Source organism: Bombina bombina, chromosome 5 (assembly GCF_027579735.1).
Source record: "Bombina bombina isolate aBomBom1 chromosome 5, aBomBom1.pri, whole genome shotgun sequence".
NCBI lineage: Eukaryota > Metazoa > Chordata > Amphibia > Anura > Bombinatoridae > Bombina > Bombina bombina.
The window spans coordinates 475,401,025-475,414,470 of NC_069503.1; the positions used below are offsets into that span (position 1 = coordinate 475,401,025).

Sequence of the window (13,446 nt, forward strand, 5' to 3'; positions counted from 1 at the left end):
CGGGCCGTGGACTGAACACACTACAAGAGAAATAGATTTATCAGGTAAGCATAAATTATGTTTTCTCTTGTTAAGTGTGTTCAGTCCACGGGTCATCCATTACTTATGGGATACCAATACCAAAGCTAAGTACACGGATGATGGGAGGGACAAGGCAGGAACATTAAACAGAAGGAACCACTGCCTGTAGAACCTTTCTCCCAAAACCAGCCTCCGAAGAAGCGAAAGTGTCAAATTTGTAAAATTTGGAAAAAGTATGAAGTGAAGACCAAGTTGCAGCCTTGCAAATCTGTTCAACAGAGGCCTCATTCTTAAAGGCCCAGGTGGAAGCCACAGCTCTGGTGGAATGAGCTGTAATTCTTTCAGGAGGCTGCTGTCCAGCAGTCTCATAGGCTAAACGTATTATGCTACGAAGCCAAAAAGAGAGAGAGGTAGCCAAAGCCTTTTGACCTCTCCTCTGTCCAGAGTAAACGACAAACAGAGAAGAAGTTTGTCTAAAATCTTTAGTTGCCTGTAAGTAGAACTTCAGGGCACGGAGCACGTCTAGATTATGCAAAAGACGTTCCTTCTTTGAAGAAGGATTAGGACATAATGATGGAACAACAATCTCTTGATTGATATTCCTGTTAGAAACAACCTTAGGTAAAAACCCAGGTTTAGTACGCAGAACTACCTTGTCTGAATGAAAGATCAGATAAGGAGAATCACAATGTAAGGCAGATAACTCAGAGACTCTTCAAGCCGAGGAAATAGCCATCAAAAACAAAACTTTCCAAGATAAAAGCTTAATATCAATGGAATGAAGGGGTTCAAACGGAACACCCTGAAGAACTTTAAGAACCAAGTTTAAGCTCCACGGAGGAGCAACAGCTTTAAACACAGGCTTAATTCTAGTCAAAGCCTGACAAAAGGCCTGGACGTCTGGATGCTCTGCCAGACGTTTGTGTAAAAGAATAGACAGAGCTGAAATCTGTCCCTTTAGCGAACTAGCGGATAAACCCTTTTCTAAACCCTCTTGTAGAAAAGCTAATATCCTAGGAATCCTAACCTTACTCCATGAGTAACTCTTGGATTCTCACCAATATAAATATTTACGCCATATCTTATGGTAAATTTTTCTTGTCACAGGTTTCCGAGCCTGTATTAAGGTATCAATAACCGAATCCGAAAACCCACGCTTTGATAGAATCAAGCGTTCAATTTCCAGGCAGTCAGCCTCAGAGAAATTAGGTTTGGATGGTTGAAAGGACCCTGAATTAGAAGATCCTGCCTCAGAGGAAGAGACCATGGTGGACAGGACGACATGTCCACTAGGTCTGCATACCAGGTCCTGCGTGGCCACGCAGGTGCTATCAGAATTACCGATGCCCTCTCCTGTTTGATCCTGGCAATCAGCCGAGGTAGCAACGGAAATGGTGGAAACACATAAGCTATGTTAAAAACCCAAGGGGCTGCTAATGCATCTACCAGCACCGCTCCCGGGTCCCTGGACCTGGATCCGTAACAAGGAAGCTTCGCGTTCTGGCGAGATGCCATGAGATTCAGATCCGGTTTGCCCCAACGACGAATCAGTTGAGCAAATACCTCCGGGTGAAGTTCCCACTCTCCCGGATGAAAAGTCTGGCGACTTAGGAAATCCGCCTCCCAGTTCTCTACGCCTGGGATATGAATCGCTGACAGGTGGCAAGAGTGAGACTCTGCCCAGCGAATTATCTTCGAGACTTCCAACATCGCTAGGGAACTCCTGGTTCCCCCTTGATGATTGATGTAAGCCACAGTCGTGATATTGTCCGACTGAAATCTGATGAACCTCAGCTTTGCTAACCGAGGCCAAGCTAGAAGAGCATTGAATATTGCTCTTAATTCTAGAATGTTTATTGGGAGGAGTTTCTCCTCCTGAGTCCACGATCCCTGAGCCTTCAGGGAATTCCAGACTGCTCCCCAGCCTAGAAGGCTGGCATCCGTTGTTACAATCGTCCAATCTGGCCTGCGAAAGGTCATTCCTTTGGACAGATGAACCGGTGACAACCACCAGAGAAGCGAATCTCTGGTCTCCTGGTCCAGATTTAGCAAAGGGGACAGATCTGAGTAATCCCCGTTCCATTGACTGAGCATGCATAGTTGCAGCGGTCTGAGATGCAGGCGCGCAAATGGCACTATGTCCATTGCCGCGACCATTAAGCCGATTACCTCCATGCACTGAGCTACTGATGGGCTTGGAACGGAATGAAGGACACGGCAAGCATTGAGAATCTTTGATAACCTGGACTCCGTCAGGTAAATCTTCATCTCTACAGAATCTATAAGAGTCCCTAGAAATGGAACCCTTGTGAGTGGTAACAGAGAACTCTTTTCCACGTTCACTTTCCACCCATGCGACCTCAGAAATGCTAGAACTATCTCTGTATGAGACTTTGCATTCTGAAAACTTGACGCTTGTATCAGAATGTCGTCTAAGTACGGAGCCACCGCTATGCCTCGTGGTCTTAGTACCACCAGAAGTGAGCCCAGAACCTTCGTAAAAATTCTCGGGGCCGTGGCTAACCCGAAGGGAAGAGCCACAAACTGGTAATGCCTGTCTAGAAAGGCAAACCTCAGGTACCGATAATGATCCTTGTGAATCGGTATATGAAGGTAAGCATCCTTTAAGTCCACCGTGGTCATATATTGACCCTCTTGGATCATGAGTAGGATGGTTCGAATGGTTTCCATCTTGAACGATGGTACCCTTAGGAATTTGTTTAAGATCTTTAAGTCCAAGATTGGTCTGAAGGTTCCCTCTTTTTTGGGAACCACAAATAGATTTGAGTAAAATCCTTGTCCCTGTTCCGATCGCGGAACTGAGTGGATCACCCCCATGATTAAGAGGTCTTGTACACATTGTAGAAATGCCTCTCTCTTTACTAGGTTTGTCGATAACCTCAAAAGATGGAACCTCCCTTGTGGAGGAGAGGTTTTGAAGTCCAGAAGGTATCCCTGAGATATAATCTTTAACGTCCAGGGATCCTGCACATCTCTTGCCCAAGCCTGGGCAAAGAGAGAAAGTCTGCCCCCCACTAGATCCGTCTCTGGATAGGGGGCCCTGACTTCATGCTGTCTTAGGGGCGGGAGTAGGCTTTCTGGCCTGCTTGCCTTTCCAACCTTGTCTGTAACGAGCAGTAGTTCCTTCCTGTTTTGGAGCGGAGGAAGTCGATGCTGCTCCTGCCTTGAAGTTACGAAAGGCATGAAAATTAGACTGTTTGGCCTTTGGTTTGGCCCTGTCCTGAGGAAGGGCGTGGCCCTTACCTCCCATAATGTCAGCAATAATCTCCTTCAAGCCGGGCCCAAATAAGGTCTGCCCTTTGAAAGGAATGTTAAGTAGTTTAGACTTGGAAGTTGCATCCGCTGACCAGGATTTAAGCCAGAGTGCTCTGCGCGCCTGTATGGCGAATCCGGAATTTTTAGCCGTAAGTTTGGTTAGATGTACTAAGGCATCTGAAACAAACGCATTAGCTTGCTTAAGGGTTCTAATCTTGCTCAAAGATTCATCCAATGGTGCTGTGCGAATCGCCTCTTCCAGAGACTCAAACCAGAATGCCGCTGCAGCAGTGACAGGCGCAATGCATGCAAGAGGCTGCAATATAAAACCTTGTTGAACAAACATTTTCTTAAGGTAACCCTCTAATTTTTTATCCATTGGATCTGAGAAAGCACAGCTATCCTCCACCGGGATAGTGGTACGCTTGGCTAACGTAGAAACTGCTCCCTCCACCTTAGGGACCGTCTGCCATAAGTCTCGTGTGGTGGCGTCTATAGGGAACATTTTTCTAAATATCGGGGGAGGGGAAAAAGGCACACCGGGTCTATCCCACTCCTTACTTATAATTTCTGTAAGTCTTTTTGATATAGGAAAAACGTCAGTACACACCGGTACCGCATAGTATCTATCCAACCTACACAATTTCTCTGGAATTGCCACCGTGTCGCAATCATTCAGAGCCGCTAATACCTCCCTAGTAACACACGGAGGTTCTCAAGCTTAAATTTAAAATTTGAAATTTCTGAATCCGGTCTCCCCGGATCAGAACCTTCACCGACAGAATGAAGTTCACCGTCCTCATGTTCTGCAACTTGTGACGCAGTATCAGACATGGCTCTCGTGTCATCAGCGCGCTCTGTCCTTAACCCAGAGCTATCGCGTTTGCCCCTTAATTCGGGCATATTATATAATACTTCTTTCATAACATTAGCCATATCATGTAAAGTGATTTGTAAGGGCCTAGATGTACTAGGTGTCTCAATCCTACGCATCTCCCGAGCGGGAGACGCAGGTACTGACACGTGAGGAGAGTTAGGCGGCATAACTTCCCCCTCGTTGTCTGGAGATAGCTTCTTTATCGGTACAGATTGACTTTTATTCAAAGCAATATCAATACAATTGGTACACATCGTTCTATTGGGCTCCACATTGGCTTTTGAACATGATGAACAAACAGTTTCCTCTGAATCAGACATGTTTAAACAGACTCAGCAATGAAACTAACAAGCTTGGAAATCACTTTCAATAAGTTTACAAGCAATATAAAAAACGCTGCAGCGCTTCACAAATACAGATATAATTAAACAATTCTTAACAAGAAGTGTATTATTAGCAGAGGATTGCACCCATTAGCAAAAGGATGATTAACCCCTCAATACCCAAAACGGATAAAACAGATATCAATTAAGATTTAACGTTTTTAATCACAGTCAGCACACTGTCACAGATCTGCTGTGACTGATTACCTCCCTCACAAATGAAATTTGCAGACCCCTGAGCTCTCTAGAGACGTCCTGGATCAAGGAGGAAGAAGCAGAAAGACTGTGCAATAATTTTAACTGCGCAACAAGGCGCTAAAACAAGGGCTCTCCCACTCCAATCACAACAGTGGGAGCCCTGATATAACGGTTTCCATGCAGAAAAATATGTCAGCCATGAGGAAAAAAATTATCCCCAAAGCGATTTATCACCAAAGTACCTCACAAAAACGAATAACATGCCAGTAAACGTTTTATTAAAAAACAACATTTTTCAATATCATGCAAAGCTATCACTAAGCCTGCTACCAGTCGCTACCACTGCAGAGAAGGCTTAAGTATTATTTCAGTGTTAACAGTATTTTCTCAGTCAAATTCTAGTCCCTAGAATATAACTCGACTGCGCATACATTTATCAGCCTGATACCAGTTGCTACTACTGCATTTAAGGCTGTACTTACATCATATGGTAACAGCAGTATTTTCTTAGTCAATTCCATTCCCAGAAAATAAAGTACTGCACATACCTCATTTGCGGAGGACCCCGCATGCTATTCCCAGTTTCTGAAGTTACCCCACTCCTCAGAATGTCGAGAACAGCCAGTGGATCTTACGCCTGCTAACATCATAGATAAAAAACGCAGGCAGTTTCTTCTTCCAAATACTGCCTGAGATAGAAAAACAGCACACTCCGGTGCCATTTAAAATAACAAACTTTTGATTGAAGAATAGTTAAGTAAAAACTCCAGCTCCTCTCGCGACCTCCTTCTTTGTTGAGGGTTGCAAGAGAATGACTGGATATGACATGTGAGGGGAGGAGCTATATAGCAGCTCTGCTTGGGTGATCCTCTTGCAACTTCCTGTTGGGAAGGAGAATATATCCCATAAGTAATGGATGACCCGTGGACTGAACACACTTAACAAGAGAAATCAATTTATCAGGTAAGCATAAATTTCCTTTTCTTCTACAAGATACAAGTCCACAGATTTCTTCCTTACTTGTGGGATATAATACCAAAGCAACAGGACACGGATGAAAGGGAGGGACAAGACAGAGACCTAAACGGAAGGCACCACTGCTTTAAGAACTTTCCTCCCAAAAACAGCCTCAGAAGAAGCAAAAGTATCAAATTTGTAAAATTTGGAAAAAGTGTGAAGGGACGACCAAGTCGCAGCCTTACAAATCTGTTTAACAGAAGCATCGTTTTTAAAAGGCCCATGTGGAAGCCACAGCGCTACTAGAAGGAGCCGTAATTCTTTCAGGAGGCTGCTGTCCAGCAGTCTCATATGCCAGGCGGATTATACTCCTCAGCCAAAAAGAAAGAGGTAGCCGTAGCTTTCTGACCCCTATGCTTTCCAGAATAAACAATGAAGATGATTGACAGAAATCCTTAGTTGCCTGTAAGTAAAACTTTAAGGCACAGACCACGTCCAGGTTATGTAACAGACGCTCCTTCTTAGAAGAAGGATCAACAATTTCCTGATTAATATTCTTATTGGAAACAAAACCAGGTTTAGTACGTAAAACCACCTTGTCAAAATGAAATATGAGATAAGGCGAATCACACTGTAACGCTGAAAGCTCAGAAACTCTTCGAGCAGAAGAAATAGCAACCAAAACAGCACTTTCCAAGATAATAATTTAATATCTATGGAATGCATAGGTTCAAACGGAACTCCTTGAAAAACTCGAACTAAATTCAAACTCCAGGAAGAAGTAATTGGTCTAAATAGAGGCTTAATTCTGGTTAGAGCCTGACAAAAAGACTGAACATCTGGCACATCTGCCAAACGTTTGTGAAACAAAATTGACAACACAGAAATTTGTCCCTTTAAGGAACTTGCTGATAAGCCTTTCTCCAATCCTTCTTGGAGAAAAGACAGAATCCTAACTGTACTCAATGAGTAACCCCTGGATTCACACCAATAAAGATATTTACGCCATATCTTATGATAGATTTTTCTAGTGACAGGCTTTCTAGCCTGTATTAAAGTACTGATAACCGAATCAGAGAATCCTCACTTCGATAAAATCAAGCCTTCAATCTCCACGCAGTCAGTTGCAGAGAAATTAGATTTGGATGTTGGAAAGGACCTTGAATGAGAAGGTCCTGTCTCAACGGAAGTTTCCACAGTGGCCGAGAGGACATGTCCACTAGATCCGCATAACAAGTCCTGCGTGGCCACGCAGGCGCTATCAGGATTACTGAAACTCTCTCCTGTTTGATTCGAGCAATCACGCGTGGAAGGAGAGGAAACGGTGGAAACACATAAGCTAGGCTGAACGACCAAGGCATCAGTTGGGCCTGAGGATCCCTTGACCTGGATCCGTATCTTGGAAGCTTGGCATTCTGTCGAGATGCCATCAGATCCAATTCCGGTCTGCCCCATTGGAGAATCAATGAGGCAAATGCCTCCGGGTGAAGTTCCCACTCCCCTGGATGAAAAGTCTGTCGACTTAGAAACTCTGCTTCCCAGTTCTCTACTCCTGGGATGTAGATCGCTGACAGATGACAAGAGTGGGCCTCCACCCAATGGATTATCTTGGATACTTCTCTCATCACTAAGGAACTCCTTGTTCCCCCTTGATGATTGATATAAGCCACAGTCGTGATGTTGTCCGACTGGAATCTGATGAATTTGGCCGAAGCCAACTGAGGCCACGCCTGAAGCGCATTGAATATTGTCCTCAGTTCCAGAATATTGATTGGAAGTAGAGACTCCACCTGAGTCCAGACACCCTGAACCTTCAGGGAATTCCAGACTGCACTCCAGCCTAGAAGGCTGGCGTCCGTTGTCGCTATCACCCACGAGGGTCTGCGGAAACAAGTCCCCTGGGACAGATGATCCGGCGACAACCACCAAAGAAGAGTCTCTGATTTCTTGATCAAGATTTATCTGAGGAGATAAATTCACATAGTCCCCATTCCACTGTCCGAGCATGCACAGCTGCAGTGGTCTGAGATGAAAGCAGGCAAACGGAATGATGTCCATTGCCCCTACTATTAATCCAATTACCTCCATACACTGAGCCACTGATGGCCGAGGAATGGACTGAAGTGCTCGGCAAGTATTTAGAATCTTTGATTTTCTGACCTCCGTCAGTAATGTTTGCATGGTTACCGAGTCTATCAGAGTTCCCAAGAAAGGAACCCTTGTTTGTGGAACAAGTGAACTTTTCTCTATGTTCACCTTCCAACCGTGAGTTCTCGGGAAAGACAACACTGTGTCCGTGTGAGACTTTGTCAGTTGATATGTTGACGCCTGGATCAGAATATCATCCAGATAAGGCACCACTGCTATGCCTCGTGGTCTGAGAACCGCCAAAAGAGACCCTAGAACCTTTGTGAAGATTCTGGGTGCTGTGGCCAACCCGAAGGGAAGAGCCACGAACTGATAATGTTTGTCCAGGAAGGCAAACCTTAGAAACTGATGATGATCCTTGTGGATAGGAATATGAAGGTAAGCATCCTTCAAGTCCACGGTAGTCATATATTGACCCTCCTGGATCATTGGTATAATTGTTCGAATAGTCTCCATCTTGAATGATGGAACTCTGAGAAACTTGTTTAGATACTTGAGGTCTAAGATGGGTCTGAAAGTTCCCTCTTTTTTGGGAACCACAAATAGATTTGAGTAGAACCCCTGTCCCTGTTCCGCTTCTGGAAAGGGACAAATTACTCCCATGGTAAAAAGGTCTTTTACACAGCGTAAGAAAGCCTCTCTTTATCTGGTCTGCAGATAATCTTGAAAGATGAAATCTCCCCCTTGGGAGAAAGTCCTTGAAATCCAATTGATAACCGTGGGTCACTATTTCTAGTGCCCAGGGGTCCTGAACATCTCTTGCCCAAGCCTGGGCAAAGAATGAGAGTCTGCCCCCTACTAGATCCGGTCCTGGGTTGGGGGCCGCCCCTTCATGCTGTCTTAGTAGCAGCAGCGGGCGTTTTGGCTTGTTTACCTTTATTCCAGTTCTGATTGGGTCTCCAGACTGACTTAGATTGGGTAAAATTCCCTTCCTGCTTTGTGGAAGAAGAGGAAGCGGAGGGTCCTCCTTTAAAGTTCCGAAAGGAACGAAAATTATTTTGTTTACCCCTCATCTTAACGGACTTATCCTGAGGTAGGGCATGGCCTTTACCTCCTGTAATGTCAGAAATTATTTCCTTCAATTCAGGCCCAAAAAGGGTCTTGCCTTTAAAAGGAATAGCTAAAAGCTTAGTTTTTGATTACACATCAGCAGACCAAGACTTGAGCCACAATGCTCTATGTGCTAGAATAGCAAATCCTGCATTTTTCGCCGCTAATTTAGCAATTTGAAAAGCGGCATCAGTAATAAAAGAATTAGCTAGCTAGAGAGCCTTAATTCTATCCAAAATGTCATCTAACGGAGTCTCAACCTTAAGAGACTCTTCCAGAGCCTCAAACCAAAAAGCTGCTGCAGTAGTTACTCGAACAATGCAAGCCGTAGGTTGTAAAAGAAAACCCTGATTAATAAATAATTTCTTTAGAAGACCCTCTAATTTTTTTTATCCATAGGGTCTTTGAAAGCACAACTGTCCTCAATGGGTATAGTTGTACGCTTAGCCAGGGTAGATATTGCTCCCTCTACCTTAGGGACCGTTTGCCACGAGTCCCGAATGGTGTCTGATATGGGAAACTTTTCTTAAAATTAGGAGGGGGGAGAAAACGGTATACCTGGTCTATCCCATTCCTTTTTTATAATTTCCGAAATTCTTTTAGGAACCGGAAAAACATCAGTGTAAGTAGGTACTTCTAGATATTTATCCATCTTACACAATTTCTCTGGTGGTATTACAATGGGGTCACAATCATCCAGAGTCGCTAAAACCTCCCAAAGTAATAGGCGGAGGTGTTCAAGCTTAAATTTAAAGGACATAGTGTCCAAATCTGTCTGAGGTAATACATTCCCCGAGTCTGAAATTTCTCCCTCAGACAGCAATTCCCTGACCCCCAGCTCCGAACACTGTGAGGGTACATCGGAAATAGCTAATAAAGCATCAGAGGATTCAGTATTTACATTAATACCTGACCTACTGCGTTTACCCTGCAACACTGGTAATTTAGATAATACATAACTGACAGTTATAACTTGACATAACTGCAGCCATCTCCTGCAGAGTAAAGGAATTAGATGCACTAGAAGTACTTGGCGTCGCTTGTGTGGGCGTTAAAGGTTGTGACACTTGGGAAGAATTGGATGGCATAACCTGATTCTCTTCAGACTGAGAATCATCCTTAGACACACTTTCTTGACCTAAAATATGGTCTTTACAATGTAAGGCTCTTTCTGTACAAGAGGTACACAATGTTAAAGGGGGTTCCACAATAGCTTCTAAACACTTTTTGAAAACGTGTACTGCGTCTTTAAGAAAAGAAAAAGTGAACAATTTTTCCAAAATTGCCTAAATAACGTTAAATTGTCTCAAAATTTAACTAAAACTCGTTGGTTTATCCAAAAATTACTACACCCCAGTAGTAAGGGGAGAATAAGGCTCTAAAGTAACTTAGATCAGCAAAACGTCAGTTCACACCAAAAATACCCCCTGCACCTCGCCACAGCTCTGCTGTGGCACCTACCTGCCCCCAGGGTACTTCGAAACGACTTGCCAACACTCCGGACCAGAGATACACTGTCCAGGAGCAACCGGAGTTGCTGCTTGCTGCAGCCTAGTCAGAAGGAAGTACGCATCTGAGCGTGCGAAAATAACCCCCGTCCCTTAAGGTCGATGCCGGAGTAGGCCCAAACACAACCGCATGGAGAAGCGGTTTTAAACCAAACTAAGTGGAAACACATATACACCCCAAAACACATCCCAGTAAGTCATACTGGTTATAAAAAATAAAAACTCTATAAACGTTTTTCTTTGTGCCTCTCCCATAGTGTCATATAATGCCCTTATGTCAACTAGCAAAGAATAAAAAACAGGGGGCTCCAGTAACACCCCTCTGTATAACAGGTCTACTGCTTACCCCATTCCCATACAGGGAAATAAATGCCAGCCAGTTCTGATATATCAAGTCTCTTCAGAAATAAAAGGCTGCACATACCTTAATGCTGCTTGTAGCATGAAACCGGTCTCCACACTGAAGATGTCTCATATGTTACCTTCAGAAATCTTGTAGGGACCAGTGTGGATCTTAGTTAAAACTGCTAAGATCATCAACCTCAGGGCAGAAATCTTCTTCCATAACCCCCTGAGGAAAATAGTACACACCGGTACCATTTAAAATAAAAAACTTCTTGATTGAAGAAAATAAAACTAACACCTCACTTTACCTCTTCCTAGTATAACACAGGCAAAGAGAATGACTGGAGGTTGAGGGGAAGGGATGAGCTATATATACACAGCTCTGCTGTGGTGCTCTTTGCCACTTCCTGTTAGCAGGAGGATAATATCCCAGAAGTAAGGATGAAATCCGTGGACTCGTATCTTGTAGAAGAAAGATAAGATTAACCCCTAGTCTCAACATACATAATGTGCCTGCCCACTGCCAAAGAAAATCATGTATAAAGGATTTTAAAAATGTCCCCATCTACTGCATATGACATTCTTCTGAAGTGCAAGTCTCCAAGACCTAGAAGACAAAAGCACTTACCTGCAGTCTAGCTGTCCGGCAGGAAGACAGCTCACAAGGTGTAAAAGGACACATACTCCTTACAGAGACCTGTAAAAAAAGAAAGAACAGAGTACCCAATTCTGGCTTTCTGTACCGTGGGAAGCAATGTGTTAGGAAGTTGTGAGGTAGTCCTTACTTTGTTTCCTAACTGCTTAAAAGCCACCACTACTCTACTGAGGAGATTGACGTGGACTCAGCTAAACCCAAATCCTTGCTTCCAGGTAAAAATACCCAAAAAAGGAATTCATTTCTTCAGACACAAAACTTCACCTCCTCCATTGACAGAGGCAAAGAGAATGACTGGGGATTATGGGTAGGGGAGTGACACTTAACAGCTTTGCTGTGGTGCTCTTTGCCTCCTCCTGCTGGCCAGGAGTGATATTCCCACTAGTAATTGAATGATGTTGTGGACTCTCCATATCTTAGGAAAGAAAAAAAGTATATGGGTATTGTGAGCATAGATGTATGTTTTACCTGAATTGTTTCTAGTGTAAAAAAAAAAAAAAATGTAGGAGATTATTTTTCTTGCAGAGATATTGTAAACTAGATTTTTCTTTGCATAAATGTTTTGTAGATCCATTCCTATCTGAAAATCAGCACAATGTTATTTACAAATAATCAGAACTATACAGACTCCTAACTAAGCCACAAAATTTTAGATGTATACTGATGGCTATAGATTACCACATTCTTCTGTTTGAATAATAGGTCTTTTCGTATGAAGGGGGGGGGGGGGGTCTGCTATTCTTGTTTTCTCAAGCACATAAGAATGTCAGCACTCTGGGGTTGATGCACATCACCAAAAGGACCACTGCTCAAGGTCCAACAAAGTATCAGAAAATCAGTCAAGCAGGCGACAGCATTAATCTAATGTTTATTATATAAGACAGATAACAGGCGACGTTTCGGGATGTTATCCCTTATTCATTCTTGTTTTCTCAACCCATTTTCAGCCCCTACCTCATCAACAGTGCTAAATTGGGAACTTCTAAGTTTTTTTTTTTGTTTTGTTTTTTTTTAAAGGTTTTATACTGGATTTTTATTTCAGTATCTGTGTATAGTCTTCTTTATAGTAGTCTATTACATGCAGTTATATGAAAATTGGTGTATACAGGCCCTTTAACTCACTTGCATTTTTGGACACAGATCCTTATTAAATATTTTATGCTGTTATTGAAAATTCTCATTGAATTTGAATAGGCACCTTAAACACTTGACTTACTATGTAGGCAATCTTGTGCTTGTCCCCAATGATGTGCCTAAACATGCTCTTCAAAACGGTTTTAAAATTACACAATGTACAATCAAACATACAATTTCCCTCTTTATCTGGATGGTATTCATAGATAAATTCAAGACCTGAAACAGAAGATATACATGAGAATATATTAGCATACATGGGTAACGCAAAGGCTTTAGGCAAGAAAAGAAGGAAACCTTGATATTGTGTCTTCCAGTTCCAAACTAAAGGGTTTTGGCATTAACAAAAGAGAGATATCCCTGCCCAGAACAGTGAAGAGAAATTCAACATTATGTTTTCCAAAGTCATAAGACTCAGCAATTTAAAAAATAAAATCCCTTTTTTGCATTCTTAAAAGGGGCATTAAACTGCTGGGCTCAAGTACAACAGAAGAGTTACTATTCCCCATGCATGCTCTCTTTAAAAATATTTGAAAGTGAGTCTACTCCAGAACTTTGTTTAAAAAGATAGACAATCCCTTTATTACCCATTCCCCAGTTTTGCATAACCAAAACGTTTTTGTTTCTTTTTTACCTCTGTGATTACCTTGTGTTACGGTACCAACAGTGTACCAAGGGTTAGTACCAGGGAACAATGTCCTGCATAGGGAATCAGCAATTCACAACCCAGCCAGTTTCAGGTTTAAAACAGAATGTCATTTATTAAAGGCTAGATGCCTAGTATTTATACAGGTTTGACCCCAGATGGGGGGGTTGAAAGACTCTTGTACATTTAGATAAAAAGGGGAAGACGCCCTTTTATGAAACAGTGGAATTACATTACTTAAATACTTT

The 13,446-nt window shown here is 42.8% G+C and overlaps 1 protein-coding gene across 2 annotated transcripts in view; it reads right to left on the bottom strand.

Annotated features, from left to right (window-relative positions):
• LOC128660486 (uncharacterized) overlaps nt 1-13,446 on the bottom strand; it is a 308,731-nt gene that overhangs the window by 233,981 nt on the left and 61,304 nt on the right. For both annotated transcript variants that reach the window (XM_053714361.1, XM_053714360.1), the window contains exon 7: nt 12,635-12,771. In XM_053714361.1, coding sequence (XP_053570336.1) covers nt 12,635-12,771 — 137 coding nt within the window. The remainder of the gene's footprint in view (nt 1-12,634; nt 12,772-13,446) is intronic.